This window comes from Aphelocoma coerulescens, chromosome 11, assembly GCF_041296385.1.
Source record: "Aphelocoma coerulescens isolate FSJ_1873_10779 chromosome 11, UR_Acoe_1.0, whole genome shotgun sequence".
NCBI lineage: Eukaryota > Metazoa > Chordata > Aves > Passeriformes > Corvidae > Aphelocoma > Aphelocoma coerulescens.
In genome coordinates this window covers 11,079,986-11,098,227 of record NC_091025.1, presented here as the reverse complement: position 1 = coordinate 11,098,227, position 18,242 = coordinate 11,079,986, and the positions used below count along the sequence as shown (strand labels likewise).

Sequence of the window (18,242 nt, the reverse complement as noted above, 5' to 3'; positions counted from 1 at the left end):
ATAGTTCAGAACAATCCTTCTCTTCATCAAGTTGTACTTCCATGTTAGAATTATTTTTTGTGTGCTTGTATCCCTTTATATAAAAGGTTTTTACATTTTCTCACTGTTCCTTCAATTGTTTTGCTGTGGGCTTTTTGATAATGTTCTTCTGTAACATATACAGATATTTACTTAAAAATACAATCAGAAATTATTTGGTGCTTTTTCTTTACTGGGTCATTTGATGGATTCAATTTTGAGTGTCACCACACAGTTGATTAAACATGTCTGTATTTTCCTATCAGCCTGCTACAGCTTTAGTATGTTGTGGATCAGCATGGCTGCCCCTCTTCTTCCTTTGTTTAGACAATGAATCCAAGCCACTCTAGAGTGAGTTAGTACTCTTGGTAGGAATTGTTAATTTATTAAATTTGGTAGAAGAAATTTTTTTTCAGCAGAAGGGAGCAAGTAGGGCAAAGGAGAGTTGTGTTGAAATCTGGAATAGTCCTTTGTGTGCCAGCCTCTCTCTTTTTCACCTTAAGAAATCCAGCCTGTATTTGAGAATAGCATGGAGAAAGGAAGAGATTATTTTGAAAAGATTTGTTATTACTGTACTACTTCACATTGTCAAAACACAGAGGTAGCAGCAGTACTGTCTAGAGTCTTAGACCAATTAGGAATTTAAGTGTATGGGTAGAAAGGACAGGCAAGACTTTTTCCTGAACAAATGTGAAAGGAAGACTTAAATAGTTTTTGTGCATTTCTATTTTAGTTGAGTAGTGCTGTTCTGCAAAACTACTGAACATTGCAAGTGAGGGTAAAAGTTAATGAGAAATAAGATCTGTATATGCAAATAATAGAAATGAAAACTGGAAATTAAGTATTAGCCTTTTCATGAGTCAGAATAGCTTTATTAAAACAGCATTATTTGAAAATGTAGGAGTTCTTAAGTTTGTTCAAAAAATGTATTCTTAAGCAAAATCTTGATTTGCATTATGAAATTCACTTGGATTTGACACAAATAAAATGGCTTAACAGAGATCTACTTCTTTTACAGCACATCAGTGCTCTACCTCTTAGTATACCCGAACATTATTTACATAATGCAAAGATGGCTTAAGAATAAAATGTGAGTAGCCCTTCTTTTAGCTGTAGTTCTTCAACCTTGCCATAGTACTGCAGATGTTCTCAGTACTGTGAAATACAGATACCAACAAACCCCTGTTTTTTTGGATTGTGAGGCAGAAGAGGATTTCTAACACCAAGGTCTCCTGATTCACTGACCACTGGTGACTGGCGAAGTGATGAATCAAAACCAAACTGAGGAGCGAGATGCATCAAACTTTCAGTCAGTGTGGCTTTGCTGCCTCCAGTTTATTTGGTTAGGCTGTATGTGCAGAACTTCTTAAGGAAATATGAATGATTCACTGTAGTCTGCTGGTCTACACAGTTTGGGAACCACTCATTTGTAAAAACTTTCAAACTTGATATGAGAAAAAATTCCCATGAGGGAGAATTCATGTTTCACAGAGGTGTCTCCTCCAGTGCCTAATGATCCTTTCTTTGCAATTGTGCTCCCTGTTTCTGGTCTGAACTTGCCCAACATTTCAGACCCTGAATTTTGCTAATTGTTACCTGCCAACTTAACATATAAATGTTAGCTTTCTGTTCCCCATGTGGCTTATTTTGGAGACTGTGAACAAAACAAAGTCTTCAAGCTAAACAAAATTAACCAAGTCTGAATTGTTCACTATGAGGAGTTTCTTTAAAAGACTTTTTTTTTGAAAAAAAACCCTTTTTTCAGCAAACCATATAGCAATATCTTTCTTGAATTTATATACCAAAATTCAATTCAACAGTATTTCATAAATAGTTGTCTTATAAAGTTGAGTCAACAACTGTAGTATTTAGGTTTTCTAAGTGAGTGTTACCATCATTTGACTGATGGTGTTGTGCATGCAAAATTAGGAAAGCAGTATGTAATAAATACAAATCAGTGTCTGTGCATTTATGACACAGGTCACTCTTATAAATCACAGAATCATAAAATACTGGGTTGGAAGGGGACCTCAAGGATTATCTGGTCTAGTTGTGTAAAATGTTACAAATTGCACTTTTCCTCGCTGAATACTCTTGTACAAATTTTGTTATGTTAAATTTATGTGCATAATGTGATCTCTAATATTTTTGTCCTTTAAAATACATTGTAAAAAGTGATGCAACTGTATTAACTCTGTTCTCATGTGTATCTTCAAAAATGATGTCTCAGTTGTGCTGTTTAGGAAAGATATTGACAGTGAATTCATTGTAACCATGATTACACATCAGTGGTTACCTTTAAATTGTTTTGGGGAGCATGAAGCTTCTGCTCAAAGCCTCCCCTAGTGAGAAACATTGAGAGGAAAATTTGAGTTTATCGTGTCCTTGAAAAGGGCAAAGCACAAAGATTGAAGAGCAGAGGCAAGAAGCACGAGGCAAGAAGTCCGGTGCTGCTTCTGCAGCCAAAACCCAGGGGACTGGCATTCCCCTTCCTTTGGTGCATTCTTTGGCAGTGATTTTGTTAGCTGTGGCACACACTCTCAAGAATTATCTGGTAAATGCCGCCCTTAAAATACATCAGCTATGTGCCTGGTGAAATGTGACTAACACAAAAGAAAAGGGTTCCTGAAATACATTTCCTTTTATCTGTAAGGCTTTAAACCATCTTCTTGTCTTTTCATTCTGGAGTGAAGAATACAGTTCTGCATTCTGTAAATATGTAAATATGATGTCTTGGAAGGCTGTACAGGTCTTCAGATTTCACCAAGTTTGTAAGTGTTTTTAGACTTTCATAGTGCTTATTGTGCTAATAAAATCTCTGGAAAATAATTTGGTTCTGTAAAAAATACCAAGAATCAACAATTTTTTTAATGGCCTGCGAAGATGTTCAAATACTGTGTAATGGGCATGACAGTTACAGTATGTGAAATTTAATGCTCTAGCTCCTTATTGATCTTCCTTGTAGCCGATTGCATGGCACATGCATTTGCACTTAAGACCTGCTCTTTCTACATTAACACTATCTTCTGCAGTGTCATCAAGGGCAGGTTAGAAGCTGCATTTGATGCTAAACTGAAGTATTTAAGGAAATATCTATATTTTTTTCATATCCTTTTCACTTTACTTTTGACTGCTTTATCTTCTGGGTGATATTTTAACACTTAGAGGTTTTTTCTCCCTTTTTAAAGTATCCTTACTACACATCACTACGCATCAATGTATATAGAGACCAGCAATCCTGCCAGGCTTGTTGATTTTGGAAATGATGAAAAGCTGCAAGAAAATTAATTGTATCTTTGATTTTGCTGGTAGTTCTGAAAAACTCTTTTAGTGTGACCTGCCAGAGTTTGTGTTGGCAAGTTCTTTTTCTGTATCTACAGAAGTTATGAGCCTGTTGCAAAGGTTATGAATCTGCATTTGAAGCTGTGTTAGCCCTTGGGTTTCAGTCTGGAGGTCCTTGTTCTGTTCTGTGGTTGTTGGTCAGTGTGTTTGCTCTTACTTTGCTACATCAATTAGATACTGAATCCCAGTGGAGTTTGTAGAATTCCACATTGCAGATATGCAGCACTTCCCAAAATAATGTGGTGATCTTTAATGTTTCTTTCTGTTTCCTTGAGTTATTCAGGGAGAAATAGCACCATGTCAGCATTATTTTCCATTCTTAAGCATAATATGCATCTCCTAAGGCTGCAGAGGTCTAGTGCCATGTGTCATGGTAATAGATTTCCATAGAAGTTAGGAACCATCAGTATCTTTATGTCATTAGAACATGAGATGAACATCAACAGCAACACCTAATGTATCCTTGTTTCAATATTAGCCCTTGTTATAGTTTTTATTTTATCTGTCTTTAGTCTTTATTGTATCTTTTGTCTGTCAAATATTGTTGCTTAGTATTTCACAGCTGGTCAAACCCCCTTGTTTTCTTGGGACTGGCTGTGTAGGGGTGTTTTTGCTGCATCATGCGGAATTAGTAATTGGTAACAGTCACTAAGGTTTCTGTCTGCTGATTCTTTGGAGGTAAGCTGGTAAAGAATTGCTAGATTAAGAAATCTAGTTTCTCAGAAACTATTGGCTATTTTTTAGAAACTGTGCAAAGAATGTCTTGCAGAAATGCTCCAGTGCCCTTACCCATTCATTGTGACTCACAACCACATTGAACTGAAAGTATCCACTGTCTTAAGTATTTTCTGAAGTCCACGTGTGATCTTGAGTCTGTATGTATGAGAAGAAACTAAGAACTGGAGATCGTAATGAAGCTTGATCATTTTCAAACAAAGTTTGAATGTTCTTACTTCTCACCTAATACACAGCTGACCCATTTACTAACTGGTACCTGCTGCAGGAGGATGCACGGATGATAAGAGGGAACAAGACATGCATGATGGTATCAAAGTGCTTGCAGTGATGGTAGAAGAAGTAGAAGTTTATTCACAGTTATGTGGAGGAGGCTTAGGGACAGCCCGAATTGTCTGTGTTTGAACTATTTATTACTTCAAATTTTAATTATGATGACTTACAGTGCTAATCCATGTGTGACAAATCTACACTCAGCTAGGTAAGGAAATTGCCGGTTCTGTTCCATTAACAGCCACTGGCCAAAGGAACAATGTTCCTGTAGGTTAAAACAACAATTAAGGGGCCCTTAACACTTAAAGGTGGGGAGAGAGGGGATACTGGCAGCAGACATTTTCCACACATTGCTAAACTGCTTCAGTGCATAAATTAACTCTTAGTTCAGTTACATCAGTTGAGTGTGTTGTGCATATGCATGACTGGTCTGTGTGTGTGTGAACCAAAACCTGGGCCTGTTGATTTATGAGAAAGGGTAAGAGAGGTTGAAATTAGTAAGCAAAGCCAAACAGTACCTTTGCAGCAGAGAATATCAAACAGTCTTTGAGACAGCTACTCTCAGATGCTGATGTTAGTCTTGAGGTCTTTGTGTGGCAGTGGATTGTTCATTACGTAATTTTTTTTGTGCCCAGGTCACTTGAACCGTATTTTTTCACTTCTGTAGCTGGATCTGTTTGTTCAGTGGAAGAAAAGGATTCACTGTGGTTATATTAAATAACAAGTATAATTTATTGTAGTATAATTAGCAAGTGGCTATATGGGACAGGAAATATTGCTAGACTGTTGCAGATAATTTTAATATGAGTTTACATAGAATAATAGTAAGGCATGGTTTTTCCCTTAATATAAAAATGTTTTTGACTTATATTAGGGGAGTGGGGAGGGCAGCTTATAGTATGCAAATGTGGTACAGTATGGTCATATACCTACCAGTATTTTTGGGAGGCTGTATTGTAGAATTTAGCACAGACAATGTTTTTTGGTAAATCTTGAGTGTAGTGAAGGGTAGGCTGGCAATATAACATTTTCATGTCAGTAAATGGTGCTGTAAAATTGGCCAGTCCCTTAAGATCTTTTGATGAGTAGAGTTTACAGAAATAATTTGAAGAAAAAAAAAAAATCTGAAATCTAATATATGTGATAATGGAGAAATAAAAGCTGTAATGGTACATTTAGAATGCATTTTTTATTACTTGATGTTCATTTCTGACATAACTTGTTTTAGTGAGCCACTTGAATGTTCTTGGTAGCTATGAAGTTTTAATAGCTAACACTTGGAAGGCCTTGTAGTTTAAACAAATGTCAACTTCAAAATCACATTCCTTCCTTAAGAAACCATCCCAATTTTATTTAAACAAAAAAAACCCTGACATGTGAAAGACTGTTAGGAGGTAATGTGGAAATTCCTGTAAAATGGTGGCTTTTTTCTTGATGGGGTCTTAGTATTGTGTCACAAAATTTTTGCTATATGTTTAATCGTCCTCCTTTATAAAACTGTTAAAGCATTTCAGAGCACTAGTCCTTTGCTTCATGCAGGACTTGAAAGAAATCCATGTTTTATTACAGTTGATTAAAAAAAAAAAGAATAAAAGGGAAACAGAGGCCCTAATGGACATCCTTATGTGGGTAGAAAAGGTAATGGGAGAGGTTTTTGAGAAACCAAAGGTTTGCATCTGAGCTGTGATTCAGATCTTTCTGTCATGACAATAGGTATTCTCAGGCATTCTGAAGCTGATAAACCTTTGGATAATGAAAGACAATTGGGAAGAACAGTATTGGAGAAGGAGATGATACTTTCTTATGCTTTGAATAGTGGGTCTTTTTTTAATATCTATCCCTGAAATTTCTGCAAACATACTGGATTGCATTAAAACCAAAAAAATTCAAGTGTGTTACTAGTTCTGGTATCGAGTAGTCTCAAAAGTGTAAAAACTGCAGTAGGCAGTTAGCAAAACTTTTTAAGATGAAAAAATGGACAATGTTTTAAGAACTTCTGATGAAAGGAGTTGAGGCAAAGGGGCTGTTGTAAGCTGGGAGTGGAGATGATGTTCCAGAGCAGCTACACAAACCTTTTTGCACCCTTTTGTTCCCACCTTTAGCCCCAGCAAGATCATTTGTCAGACCTAGGCATGAGATAGGCAAGAAGAAATTTGCATGGATTTAAGTCTTCCTTGTGTTAAAAATTGCAATTGCTTCAATGAATTCTTCAGTACATTTTATGCCAGATACTTGGGGGGGAAAAAGCCCCAAACTTTTGCTTAATGTTTTCATTGGTTTTACGTGTTAGAAATTGTTGTGCCATTGCAGCTTTAAATTTGTTGTCAGAACTAATTTCAGTAATATTTCAGTGTGATTATAATAAATTTAGTTTTTATAGTATATTGTTTCAGCCAAGAAAATTATCTGTAAATTGGAAAATAACTATTGTTTTCTGACTTGTTTGATGAGGAAACTAAGTAGGAATTCTTTGTTAGAAACACTAAAGTCTTCATAAGCCTTTATAGCCTAGATATTGAACTTCTGTCTTACAATTAAGAGAGAAATGGAACCTTCTGAGAATGGTACTGACACCCCACAGGGAAAAATGTCAGCTGTGAAAGTTTTTATATTGTCATGCCTCTTGGTCAGAAAATGTCATTGAGTCCCATCTTTTCCTTACATCACTTAATTTGAAAATAGAAAAAAGTGTATAACATAACTTCATTTTGGCTTGTACTTTTGATGTGTCTTAGTTGTGTTTCTGTTACTTCTCTTGCTCTGTAACATACGATGCACCACTTCTCTTGCCAGGAAAAATAAATAGTTACTAGTATAGTGATTGAGAGATTCCAATTATTAATATTCCACTTGCTGAATTTTACAACTGTCTCATTAATAATCCTATTTATTATTAATAAATGAGCAGAGATTGTTAATGTCTGCAGGATGTTCGTTGCACACTCTAAAACTGGGTATTTGTGCTTCTGATTTTCGTTGCAGAGTCAGTTAAAATAGCTCCAGAAACACTCACAGCAGCCCACAGAATGAGTATTTGCAGAGCTTTTTGCCTTTCTGAAAGCCCAAGATGAGCACTTAACAAAGTTTCTAAAGCAGTGCACAGTGCATGGTGACAGGGATGGTGCACTTTAGATCACCTTTCATGTATTGGCGTCACTAATGTGTGTATAAAAATCACACTGTTTTTTAAAATGTAAGAAATATAATCTTGGTATTGGAATAAATTGTTCCACTGTTGATAATTTTAAAAGGTAAAACTCAGAAAAAGGCTTTTTAAGAAGCCTGATACCTTCAAATAGAGGCAATTTTTTAGTTTTTATTTAGGGGTTTATGTGATTGAAGAGCCAATAAACAATGCTTATGTAACAGTGCTTAGACTTTCACATCAGCCAGCTGGTATAGCCAGATACTCAGTTTTTTGGGTTTTTTTTTACTTTTTGGAGGTATTTGTGAGTAGCTTGATGTTTTTGACATCTGTGTGACAGCTTCTTGCATAAGAGATGAGCAGCATGTTATACCACCCAGCTGTGTGTATTAGTCTGCACATCAAGCTGAAGAGCGGCACTTAGCCAGATCTGACAATCAAATGTGAACTACTACTACCTATACACAAGAGTGCATTTTAATGTTATGTGCTTTTTGCCAAGAGCCTGATACTTGACAAAGAAATTGTCAGAATCTCTCTTCTTCCCACTTTTTTTTTTCTTCCCACAGATGTGAGTCCATGTTAAAATACCTTTTTTTTTTTTCTTGCAGTTTAATATGGTTTATCTTACAGATAACAAAGCCAGTTTAATGTTTTCAGCAATTTCATGTAATAAAGTTCTGGCAAGCTTTTGGTAATAGAGGAGTGTAATTGTTTTAGAATATGCAGAAAATCAGCATGTCATTTTCTGTCAACTTAATCTGAAGTTACAATCTGCTGGGTTTCACCAATGACTTCATGTCAACATACCAACAGCCTGTCCCCAAAGAAAACTGAGGACATAGAGAAATTACACCACTAGTTCAGGAATGTCAGTGCTGCTCTTCTCAGGCTTGTTAAGAATTGGTGCTCAGCACATTGTGAGTGTGGAGATGAGTGAGAGACACCTGCTCTTATTGTAGTTTGACTGATCTATGAACCTTAAAATCCTCTACACTTCCACCTGACTTTAAGTCTCTGTCATCTTTCTTGATGCTTAAATCTGAATAAATGGAATTCATTGTCACAGAATTCAGTTATACTCCAGAGTTCAGCTTTCCTTGTTTACATGTTTGTTATAAACCAGGAATTAGATACTACATGGGATGTTTTTTCTTCCTTTTTTAAATAGTAGTGCCAGAATAGGGAAGATCTGTTTTGACCTCATTTTGAACTTAGTTTTATGAAAGTGTTAGTCATACCTTTTTTTTTTTTACTTAGTCTGTTTCCCTTTGTATTATATCCTTAATATTCTTTTTAAAACAGTATTCCATTTCCATCTGGTCTTTCTCTTACAACGTAAAAATATTGAGTGAGCTGCAACTTGAGTTGTTTCTTGTGCTAGTGTTTATGTAGTTGAAAGTATTGCAATAAAAATAAGAGCTTGCATCCTGTTATATATTTAAGCATTATGGCATATACAGTTTTATGGTCTTTGAGTTGCAAGTAAGTCGAAATTTGTCAATAATCAAAGTTTGTAAAAAGTAATCCCTGCAAGCTAAAAGAAAGAAGTAGAGGAAGGAGTTTATTAATTTTCTAGGCCAGTACTTCCACTGCAATAATTTTTACACTGTTGTTACTCTGTACTTATACTGAATTAGCATTGAGTTAGTCTGTGAGTAGGTAAGTGTGAATGGACCTGTCAGGGATCAGGATTGTTTGATTCCAAAATTCTGATGGCATGTTTCACACATATCTTGCACTTTGCAAGTCATTAACACAATTAATTGTATAGTGCCACAAAAAAAATCTATTTTGATTAATTAAAACCTGAAAGATACAATTTGGAGAAAAAGCAGGCTTTTATCTTAGCAATTTATTAGTGGTCACATTGACTAAATATTGGTGGAGATGCTCTTAACTCTAAACCAGAAGTAAAAATGGAGGTAAGAGAACAAGGGGACAGAGAAAACCTGTTCTTACAGGCAGGTGGTTCTTTGTGCACTCCCAGCATCAAATCAGATTTATGGCTGTCTGTGGGATAGAAGGTCTTGAGGATGGCATTTTAAATATTGTCATGCTGTGGGGGCTTTGGGGTACAGTACACTGTGCTTTCTTTTTCTTTCATAAACCATTTCAGGAAATATTTTAGAGTACACCCAACACTGGGGCTCATTATTTTAATGAAGTGGGTTATTGAGCCATTTGATGAAATATGAGCTTTTTACCTATTGGATGCATAAATTGAAGTAAAAAACAAAATGAAAAGGAAATAAGAAATTAACGTGTAATTATAAAGTAGGCACGGGTCTGAAGAACATGAGGCCAAGATGAATTTTGATCAGTGTAACAAGGACTGGTTATCTAAAAAAGAATGTAGGAGTAAAAGTACTCACGTACTCTAAAACTACCTAAACTGAATTACTGCTTTGTAAGTGGAGAAGTTCCATGGATTTTTAAAATTTGTTTTTCATTATTTAATTTTCCAGAATTGAAGGTAGTAAGAGAAGTAATTGCACATGGTTTTGTCATTTTACTACAACTACTTTTATACTTCTCTGTTTATTCTTGGTTTTCAGTCTAATTTTCTGTTTCAATTTTACCTCTCCAAAACAGAAGAAGAAACTTCTTGAAGAACTTGGGGAGAATAGGCTTCCATATCTGACACCAGCCGATGCTGATTTCCACCAGCTGGTAACGTATTTCTTTTAACTCATTTTAAACTAAAATGGCTGTTTGCACTGAACAACAGATAAATCTTCCTTTGAAGAGCACTGTGAAATCTGATATGAAAAAAGATATCCTGATGGCTGATAATGCACTTCCAGGTGTGTGAAATAAGATCTCTAGAACTAGGATATTCACAAATGAGAACTTAGTGAACTTCTTTTATTTTTAGGTGTGTATCCTCAGTACCAGTAATGTATAACAGTTAATCACAGTATCTCATGCTTTGTTGAAACAAAATCCATGTCACCATTCTTTTAATTTATTGTTTTCTGAATGGTAAAGAGACTTTTATAGCATTTTTAGTATAATAGGGGGAATATTAACATAGAAATTTAAATTTTAGGGGCTTAATTCTACTTTCCAACAATAAGTAATTGTTAAGACTTTGCATACAAAACAAACTGTGGAAACTGGAATGCCTCAAATGAAACCAAACAAAAGTAAGATCAGGCCCAGTAGCCACGTGAATAGTAAACCAAGTGAGTGTATGGAAGAATATAATGAATTAATGAGTTTTCTGCATCCATCTTGGATCTTGCTACATCAGCTACAGAACTCAGGGTAGGTTCAATCAGATCAAATTGGATCACGGTAAGACAAAAAGGTCTAGGAAATCACCTGGGTGTTTGAACAGCTCCAGTGAACATGCTCACGTTACCCAACACAGGAGTGGTGCCTGCCATGTGTTGATACATGGCTCAGAGATGTGCAAGCAGACAAGAGCTGGGAACATTTATAAGAGCAAAACAGATGGATTTTCTTTTTTCTTCTTTCTTTACACAAAAGCCCAAATACGTTCCTTTCAGTCTTAAACTTACGCTTATGAAGAAACTCTTCCCCCTTTTAAGAATCAGGCAGCTGTCTTTTCTCCTCCCTAGTCCTGTTACATTCCCTCCTGTTTGTTCTCTTCTATCTCAGATGCTGCCAAGAGCTGCTTTGCCCAGCATCTTTTTTTTTTCCCCCCCATCTTTGTAAATTCACCTTCTTGTGGAGTTGACGTGAAAAGAGAAGGTGGAGTCAAGGTTGCCCAAGTGGCATCTCATTTGCTCAGGGTCAGTAACCCATAAATGTGGAAGACAATGGGACCAAGATAAGCAGTAAAATCACACCTGTTCAAGCTTTAATTAAGTTTAGATACATTCTTTTTGCAAATATAGAATTATACTTTTTATGTAGTGTTTGTGTGCATACTAGATATTTTTAAGTATATATGATAACCATAAGCATCACAAACACCTTTTGAATTCTGTGGTGGTTATGGAATGTTACTTGAATCACAGCTGTAGAAATTGCAAGTTCCATGATGCTTAAATGCACTACAGCTGGAGAGGAAAAGAAAGGTGAGAGCTTGAAGACAACAAATCGGCAAAGTAAAATATCACATACAGTTTAGTTTTATAGTCTGGCTTTCCTGGACAGACCTGCTCTGCTCCTTGAAGGATCCACCTCTTACAAAACAGTATTCTTTGAACATGTTGGAAAAGTTAGGTAGGATGCAACAAAAAAAATCTGCCATATCCTGTTGGGTATGGGAGTGTGCAGGCTGAACAGAAGTAAGAAATTCCATCACAAGCAAAACTTCCACTGACATCCTCTTTCAATGTGTTTTGCCTGATGAAGGGTTTTGGAAATGGGCCCCAGGCCATAAGCTGAAACAATGTAGTGTTTAAAGCCAGTACTGAACAAGAAAGGGCTGTAGCGAGGTAATTCCCAAATATTTGAAGTGCAGACTATCATTTCATGATGAACATGGCTGGTTGCTTATCAAGGGTCCTTATTGCTGATTCCTAACTTTATCCTGTCACGTGAGTCCATAGGGGGATTCTCTGTGTTAAGTATCACCATCAGAAGTGAAAGCATATTTAAAGTCTTGTGTGTAACATTCACAAGATGATTTGAGCATCAAACGTGCTTTTTTTTTCTGTCCTGTAGTTGCCTGTAATGCACCCACTCCTTTCAGAGTGAACAGTGGGTTGACCTTTAATACTGGCTGTCAGAGTTACAACACAGAGTACATGATTACTGCCCTTCCCCATCCCCCTGAAACAACAAGGTGTCTGGTGTGAACCCAGCACTCACCCCGTGTTCTGATCCTGTAATTCTTTCCTTATGGAGGGCACAGCACGGGCACTGGCTGGGGATTTAAAGAAGACCAGGCTGTTTTCATGTGATGTGTTGGAAATTTGTTTCCACTTCCTGATTTCTTTTGAGATACCTTAATGATAAAATAGTTCTTAAGCATGTGATCTTAAAGCACAACCCAAAGGTAACATGCCTCTGACTTGGCTGGCAACTAAATGTGCAAGGCATTACCTCTGCAGTTCAGGAGGGAAATACAATGTTGTTACCTTTGTAAAATCTCTGTTCTTCCTTTCTAGTCCATGTTTTCAGGCGTTTAATTGCTTTACATCATATTGTTATTTCCCTCCTTCTGTTTCTAATAATTGTTTGGAATTTCGTGTGTGTGATTCATGTCAGAAATTCACTGTATTTATATTTTCATATAAGTGGTTTAAAAATGTATCGTATTAGTGACTGTTCAAATATACCATAATAGCATATGTAATGTGGCATGATTATGTCCAGTATACAGAATTATTTAAAGAAATACTGGGGTACTGCTATAGATCTGTTAGTGCTCTTTCTTTCATACAGGGCATTTGCATAATGAAAGAAATAATGTAGTAATAATCTTTATATGTCACAATATATAATATTGTCATTATTAAGTAGGATTGCAAAAGAATATTTATGATTCCCATCAGCCTGTACCTACACATCTGACTGCAGAGTCTTACATTTACAGTTACTGATTTCACTAGGTGGTGTTTATAAGGATTTTTTTCACTGTACTGTTCAAAGGCTGGACATACGCAGCACTGATAGAAAAAAAAGGGGCAGTTCAGGACCTCTAAGGGAATCATTTCAGGCTTTTGACAAGCTCAGGTGAACTTAGTTTATCAAGTTTGAATTCATTTCTTTGAATGAGAGCTGGGATCCACTGTTCTGGGATTGTAGAGAGACCTTCACACAGATCTGGAACTGTTTTGAAGCTTTGGTGTTTGAAGCTAAGCATGTAAATACAATTGTCAGAAATTATTATCTATAGATACTGTTACAGGGTTTTTTTCCTCTCTCTAGGAAGCTAGTTTTTGGAACCATAAGAATGTATAAAGAAAAGGAGTTAGCTTCACTGTAAAAATTTCACAAGGAATGGTGGTGAGGTTTATAGATAAACCAAGATTTATTATGTGTAATCATTATTTTTAAAATAGGCTTCCTTTTATGTTCCCCCTTTTAGTAGAAACAAATGATCCTATAAAGCCAGCTCTTCAGTGTTGTAGGATAACAGTGCATTATGATGCAAAAGTCTGTTTTCATGCAGTGGAAAATGTGCATACTAACTGCCTGGTTTGTGTTTTTTAAGGGCACGTTCTTTGGATTTTAAAATTAATTTCCTGAAAGACGGGTTTGAATGAGACTTGGAAGTAGATAGTACTAGTAAAGTGGGTTTGAGTTGTACCAGAAGGAGCTCACAGATGGATTGTAGGTCAGTGTGGTGCTTTGTGCTTGTGACTTTATTTGTCTCTTTAAAAGCACTTTGAACATAAGCTATTAGACTAGTAAAAGTTTTGACAGGTCAGTTTTGTGCATCCATGTGCTCTTGCCCCATTGCCTAATGCCTTCAGATTTCAGTTTACCTTAATATGTGTCCCCACATCACCATCAGTATCTACCTTTTATCTAGACTAGTGATTAATTTTTGGACAAAAGGAAATAGGTGTGGTGAGTGCTTGGGAGCTTCACAAGTGCTAATTGATACCTGATACGCTCACATTACCACCCTTCCCTTACTGGGGGCACTAGTTTGCATCTGTTTCTATTATTTATCTATTAATTTTAATGAAATACATAAGAACTCACTCTTCTTAAGCACTTATTCTCTAACCTTTTTCCAGTTTGCCAAACAGTCTCAGCAGTAGTTAAAGCAGACTTACAGGCAACCAATAAAAAGTGTGATTATGTGATACTCACTTCCTTAGAAAACCAGATTAACAAAATAAAATTATCCAAGCCTTCCTGGAGTGGGAACCACTGTTGTGCATACAAAGCAAGAAGCTGCTGATTAACAGTGTTATACCTTACTGGGAGTTGTTGCCTCCACACACGGCTGGATTCTGAACTCCAGCTGATACCAAAGCTGGTGTGGTCACAAGAGGATATGAGGAAAAAGGATATTACAGGTAGGGAGCTGGGGAGGAAAATAAGTTTGGACATTTTCTGTTATCAAAAGAGAGCTTTTATGTAAAACAGGAGAGCTGATTGGCAGACACTAAGGAAAGTAAAAATAGAAAGGACCAGAATGTTAGCAGCGCATTTTTTGAAAATTTACGTTTTGATTTTGTTATTTTTTCCCTGAAAAGTATTGCTATATAAAACTATTCATCACGTCACCCTCTAGATTTCTGTACATCAGATTGAAACAGAATGGTCTTTGCAACCATTGCAAGAAGAAGAATCACTTTCTTACTGCTCGATATTCTATTGTTTATATACTTAAAGGCAGCATTATCTACAGATTCATCAGACGAGCTATATGTTCTACTGAGTTCTTCTAGAGTCTTCCTGTTTATTTATTTGGAGATTTACCCTGCTTATATTCTCTGGCTGAAGCCAGTGATACATATGCACAGTTTGTGCAATATACTGAAATATGAGAAAAAAGTAACAAGTGCTGGCATCTATTTCTTCACCACATTCTAGACTCATGTGTGTTAACTTGACAGCTTTGCCTTGTCTTGAAATATCTTGACTCCTGTAAAAAGAATAATTATTTTCCTATTTTTGTTGTTCGGGTTTTTTTCTCCTTTAGTGGAAGACCAAGTATTCCAAGCTGATTTTCAGGAAATCTGATACAGTACCTGAAGAGCTCCATCAAATGGTACAAGAAAGCTTTCTGACCTTGCGAGAACACAACTGTTTCTTCCAAGATCTTGTAAGGATCAAAGGAAAAGACTTTCTTACTCCAGTGTCTCGTATTTTAATTGGAAACCCAGGATGCACTTACAAGTACTTGAACACAAGATTATTTACAGTTCCTTGGCCTACTGAAGGTTATGATATAAAATATTGCAATCCTCAAATACATGATGCTTGTAAAGCATTAATGAGACTTAATGACTACTTGCATATTGAAGCAGTCAAGGCATTACAAGGACAAAATTTGTTTGAGACCAAAGAAATTAAAGATACTACTGTAATAGATAGGGAGCAAAGTTTTGCTACTTCTCTTACAGAGCAAGGGTCTGTTTCAAAAGTTCAAATTGGTGTTTGTGTACCAGAGGATGACAGAAGTCTAAAGAACAGAACATCTTATAACTTGACTTTATTAAATTATATGGATCCGCTACAAATGCTGTACTTGAAACAAGAACCTTACTTTGGAATGGGGAACATGGCAGTGAGCTGGCACCACGACGAGAATCTGGTGGAAAGGTCAGTGGTGGCTGTGTACAGTTACAGCTGTGAAGGTGAGTGATGGGACTTGAACAGTTGCAAGAATATCTGAAATCCCTGAAGCTGTCCTCTGTTCCCTTGTGTGTATGTACATAAGCACACCTGCATGCTGGTCTAGACTTGTCACGTGCTTCTGAATGCATTGTGGTACCTTTTGTATTTAAGCCTTATCTTTATTTCCACTAAAACCTGTACAAAATACCTGTGTTTACTGCAGCTGGCTTAGCAGTTGTTCTCTAAGTAGATTTAAAAATTGGTATAATTAACTCCCTGACTAAGAGCCAGGAAATCAAAATCTTTCAAATACCTTTCTCAGGTTAATGCATGTGCATGTTTTCTATCCTGTAAAATGTTTCATTGTAGTTGAGATCACCGTTTTTATAGTGTTATTTATCACACACAGACTTGCTGTTCTTTATTCTGATTTTACTACTCTTCTTTCTTTGGAAAGATCATTTTCAGTTGGTTTTGGATAAAAGTATCACTGTATTTACTTAGAAGTATATGCATTTTGTCTAGGCATGCTGCAGTGTTAATGCATGTTTTATGGAGGAGTTGCCAACATCTCCCTAACTGGGAAGGGGGGACACTTTGCATTAAAACAACTGTTGTCTGACAGACTTTGCAGGCTCTTGCTTATTTTAAAACCACTTGTGTACAGTGTTTTGGGGGTGGTGGTGGTAAAAGTGCAGTTGAGTCGTCATTAAATATTTCATTTTTAGTTTAAAGTACCTGTCCCATTTTTATCATTATTTAAGAGCAGACATGAGGATTTTTTGTTTGTTTTGTTCCCAACAATACTTGAACAAAGGCTTGGATTTTTGTTTAAATGACTCTCAGTTTTGCAAACATAAGATTAGAATTTAGACAGTTGATCTTGAATTTGCAAATGTTCCATTATGTTTCATAATTGACAAGGGATTTTTTTTCTTCCAAAAGTCCTGTGAGGTTTGCTTTAGAACATGGGAAGAATTCACGTTGACTTCAGTTGGTTTTGACTAAAGACTGTGATATAAAAATAATACTTTATACTCCCATGTGCATTCTCTTCTTGTCTTTGTTACTAGTTTTGAAACTCTGGGTCACTTTTTTACTTAATATACAGCTGAATTTCTTTATTTGTATTTTCCTCTATATAAAATATCATCTGGCTTAGCAAACTGAGTAGAAGAGATTTCCTGACAGATAAAAGTGTAATTTTCTTCGTGAACTTCTTTATGTCCTATTTGTCAATGGTGTCAAGTAGATGTGATAGGATTTTTTTCAGTAGTACTGTAGAGAAATATTTTTTCAGTAGGATTTTAAGTTAAAGAAACCTAAACATGAACTTAAAGTAATAATACTGTGTATGAGGATTTATTGTAGTATGCTTAAAACTTTTTTACTTTAACAGAAAGTTTGCTTATGGAGAGGGGAAAAAAGTGAGTCACTTTATGTTCAGAGAGCTATAAATTAACAAAAATGAAAGCTGCTATGTTTATTCATAACTTGTCAGTTGATTTTGTTTCTTTTATTCAGCAAGTTGAATAAGTAAAAATTATGGTGTTTTAAAACCACTGCAAATTCTGTAGAAGATTTGATTGATGTGGGTAGACAGAAATATTTTATATATTTAGACTAAAAATTATTTGGATGTTTATGTACAATTAATGTTTTTTCCAAATACAAGGTCTTTTCTCATAAATATGCTTACAATTAAAAGTTTGTATTTTTTTCAGAAAGGTTTGGCAATAGACATGAAAACAAAGAAACCAGCATCTTTCTAGTAAATAAATTGATTGTTCTATCATTTACATTAAAAAAAAATAAATAAAAGTCACTACTTAAAATTTTGCTGGGTTTGCATTGCTCAGGTTGAGTTCTTGAGCTTTAGAGGGAGTTTCAGGTGCCTGACATGGCTATGAAGCATCATGGAGAAATGTCCTGCAGTACAGCTCTATGTGCAAGCAGTTCACTCCCATCTCTGTGTTCAGGGTGTGGTTGTCATTGTATATCCTTGAAGCCATGACCTGCTTATTCATAAACTGGAGGAAATGAAACCTATTTATAGCTTGGGAATATGGTTTTGTAGTTGAAGTGACAGTAAATATTTGTATGTGTTAATGTTTTGTACCCAGGACATCCAAGAAGATTTGATTTTAGAGAAATAGATTGTCTTTTTGCTTTTCTGATTTTCTGTTTACAGCTTTCCAATGCTGGTGGTTATAAGCTCATCAATGTTTATATTATTATTCTTTCCAGTTCTCTATAATGTCAATGTTGTGATGGTTTTCTGCAGTTCAAAAAGACTTTCGATATTTCCTATATCCTTGCCAGGTCTCCATAACTCTGAAACATGAGGTTCTCAACATCTTTTTGAAGAATATTCTTATATCTTTGTAGAATCATGTCTTGACTTCTCTTATTTTCCATAAACATATTTAATTTTATGCTGATAACTTTTATTATTACTTACTCCATTAATTAATTTAGTATTGAATTAGCATTGAATTCTCAGTGTAGT

At 35.7% G+C, this 18,242-nt stretch overlaps 1 protein-coding gene across 9 annotated transcripts in view; it reads left to right on the top strand.

Moving 5' to 3' along the window:
- Nucleotides 1-18,242, top strand: part of FTO (FTO alpha-ketoglutarate dependent dioxygenase) — a 330,070-nt gene that overhangs the window by 30,501 nt on the left and 281,327 nt on the right. For all 9 annotated transcript variants that reach the window (XR_011154586.1, XR_011154585.1, XM_069027336.1 and 6 more), the window contains exons 2-3: nucleotides 10,109-10,186; nucleotides 15,096-15,753. Coding sequence is in view for 7 of the 9 variants with exons in the window: in XM_069027336.1 (XP_068883437.1) it covers nucleotides 10,109-10,186; nucleotides 15,096-15,753 (736 nt within the window). In the remaining 2 variants the exon portion in view is untranslated. The remainder of the gene's footprint in view (nucleotides 1-10,108; nucleotides 10,187-15,095; nucleotides 15,754-18,242) is intronic.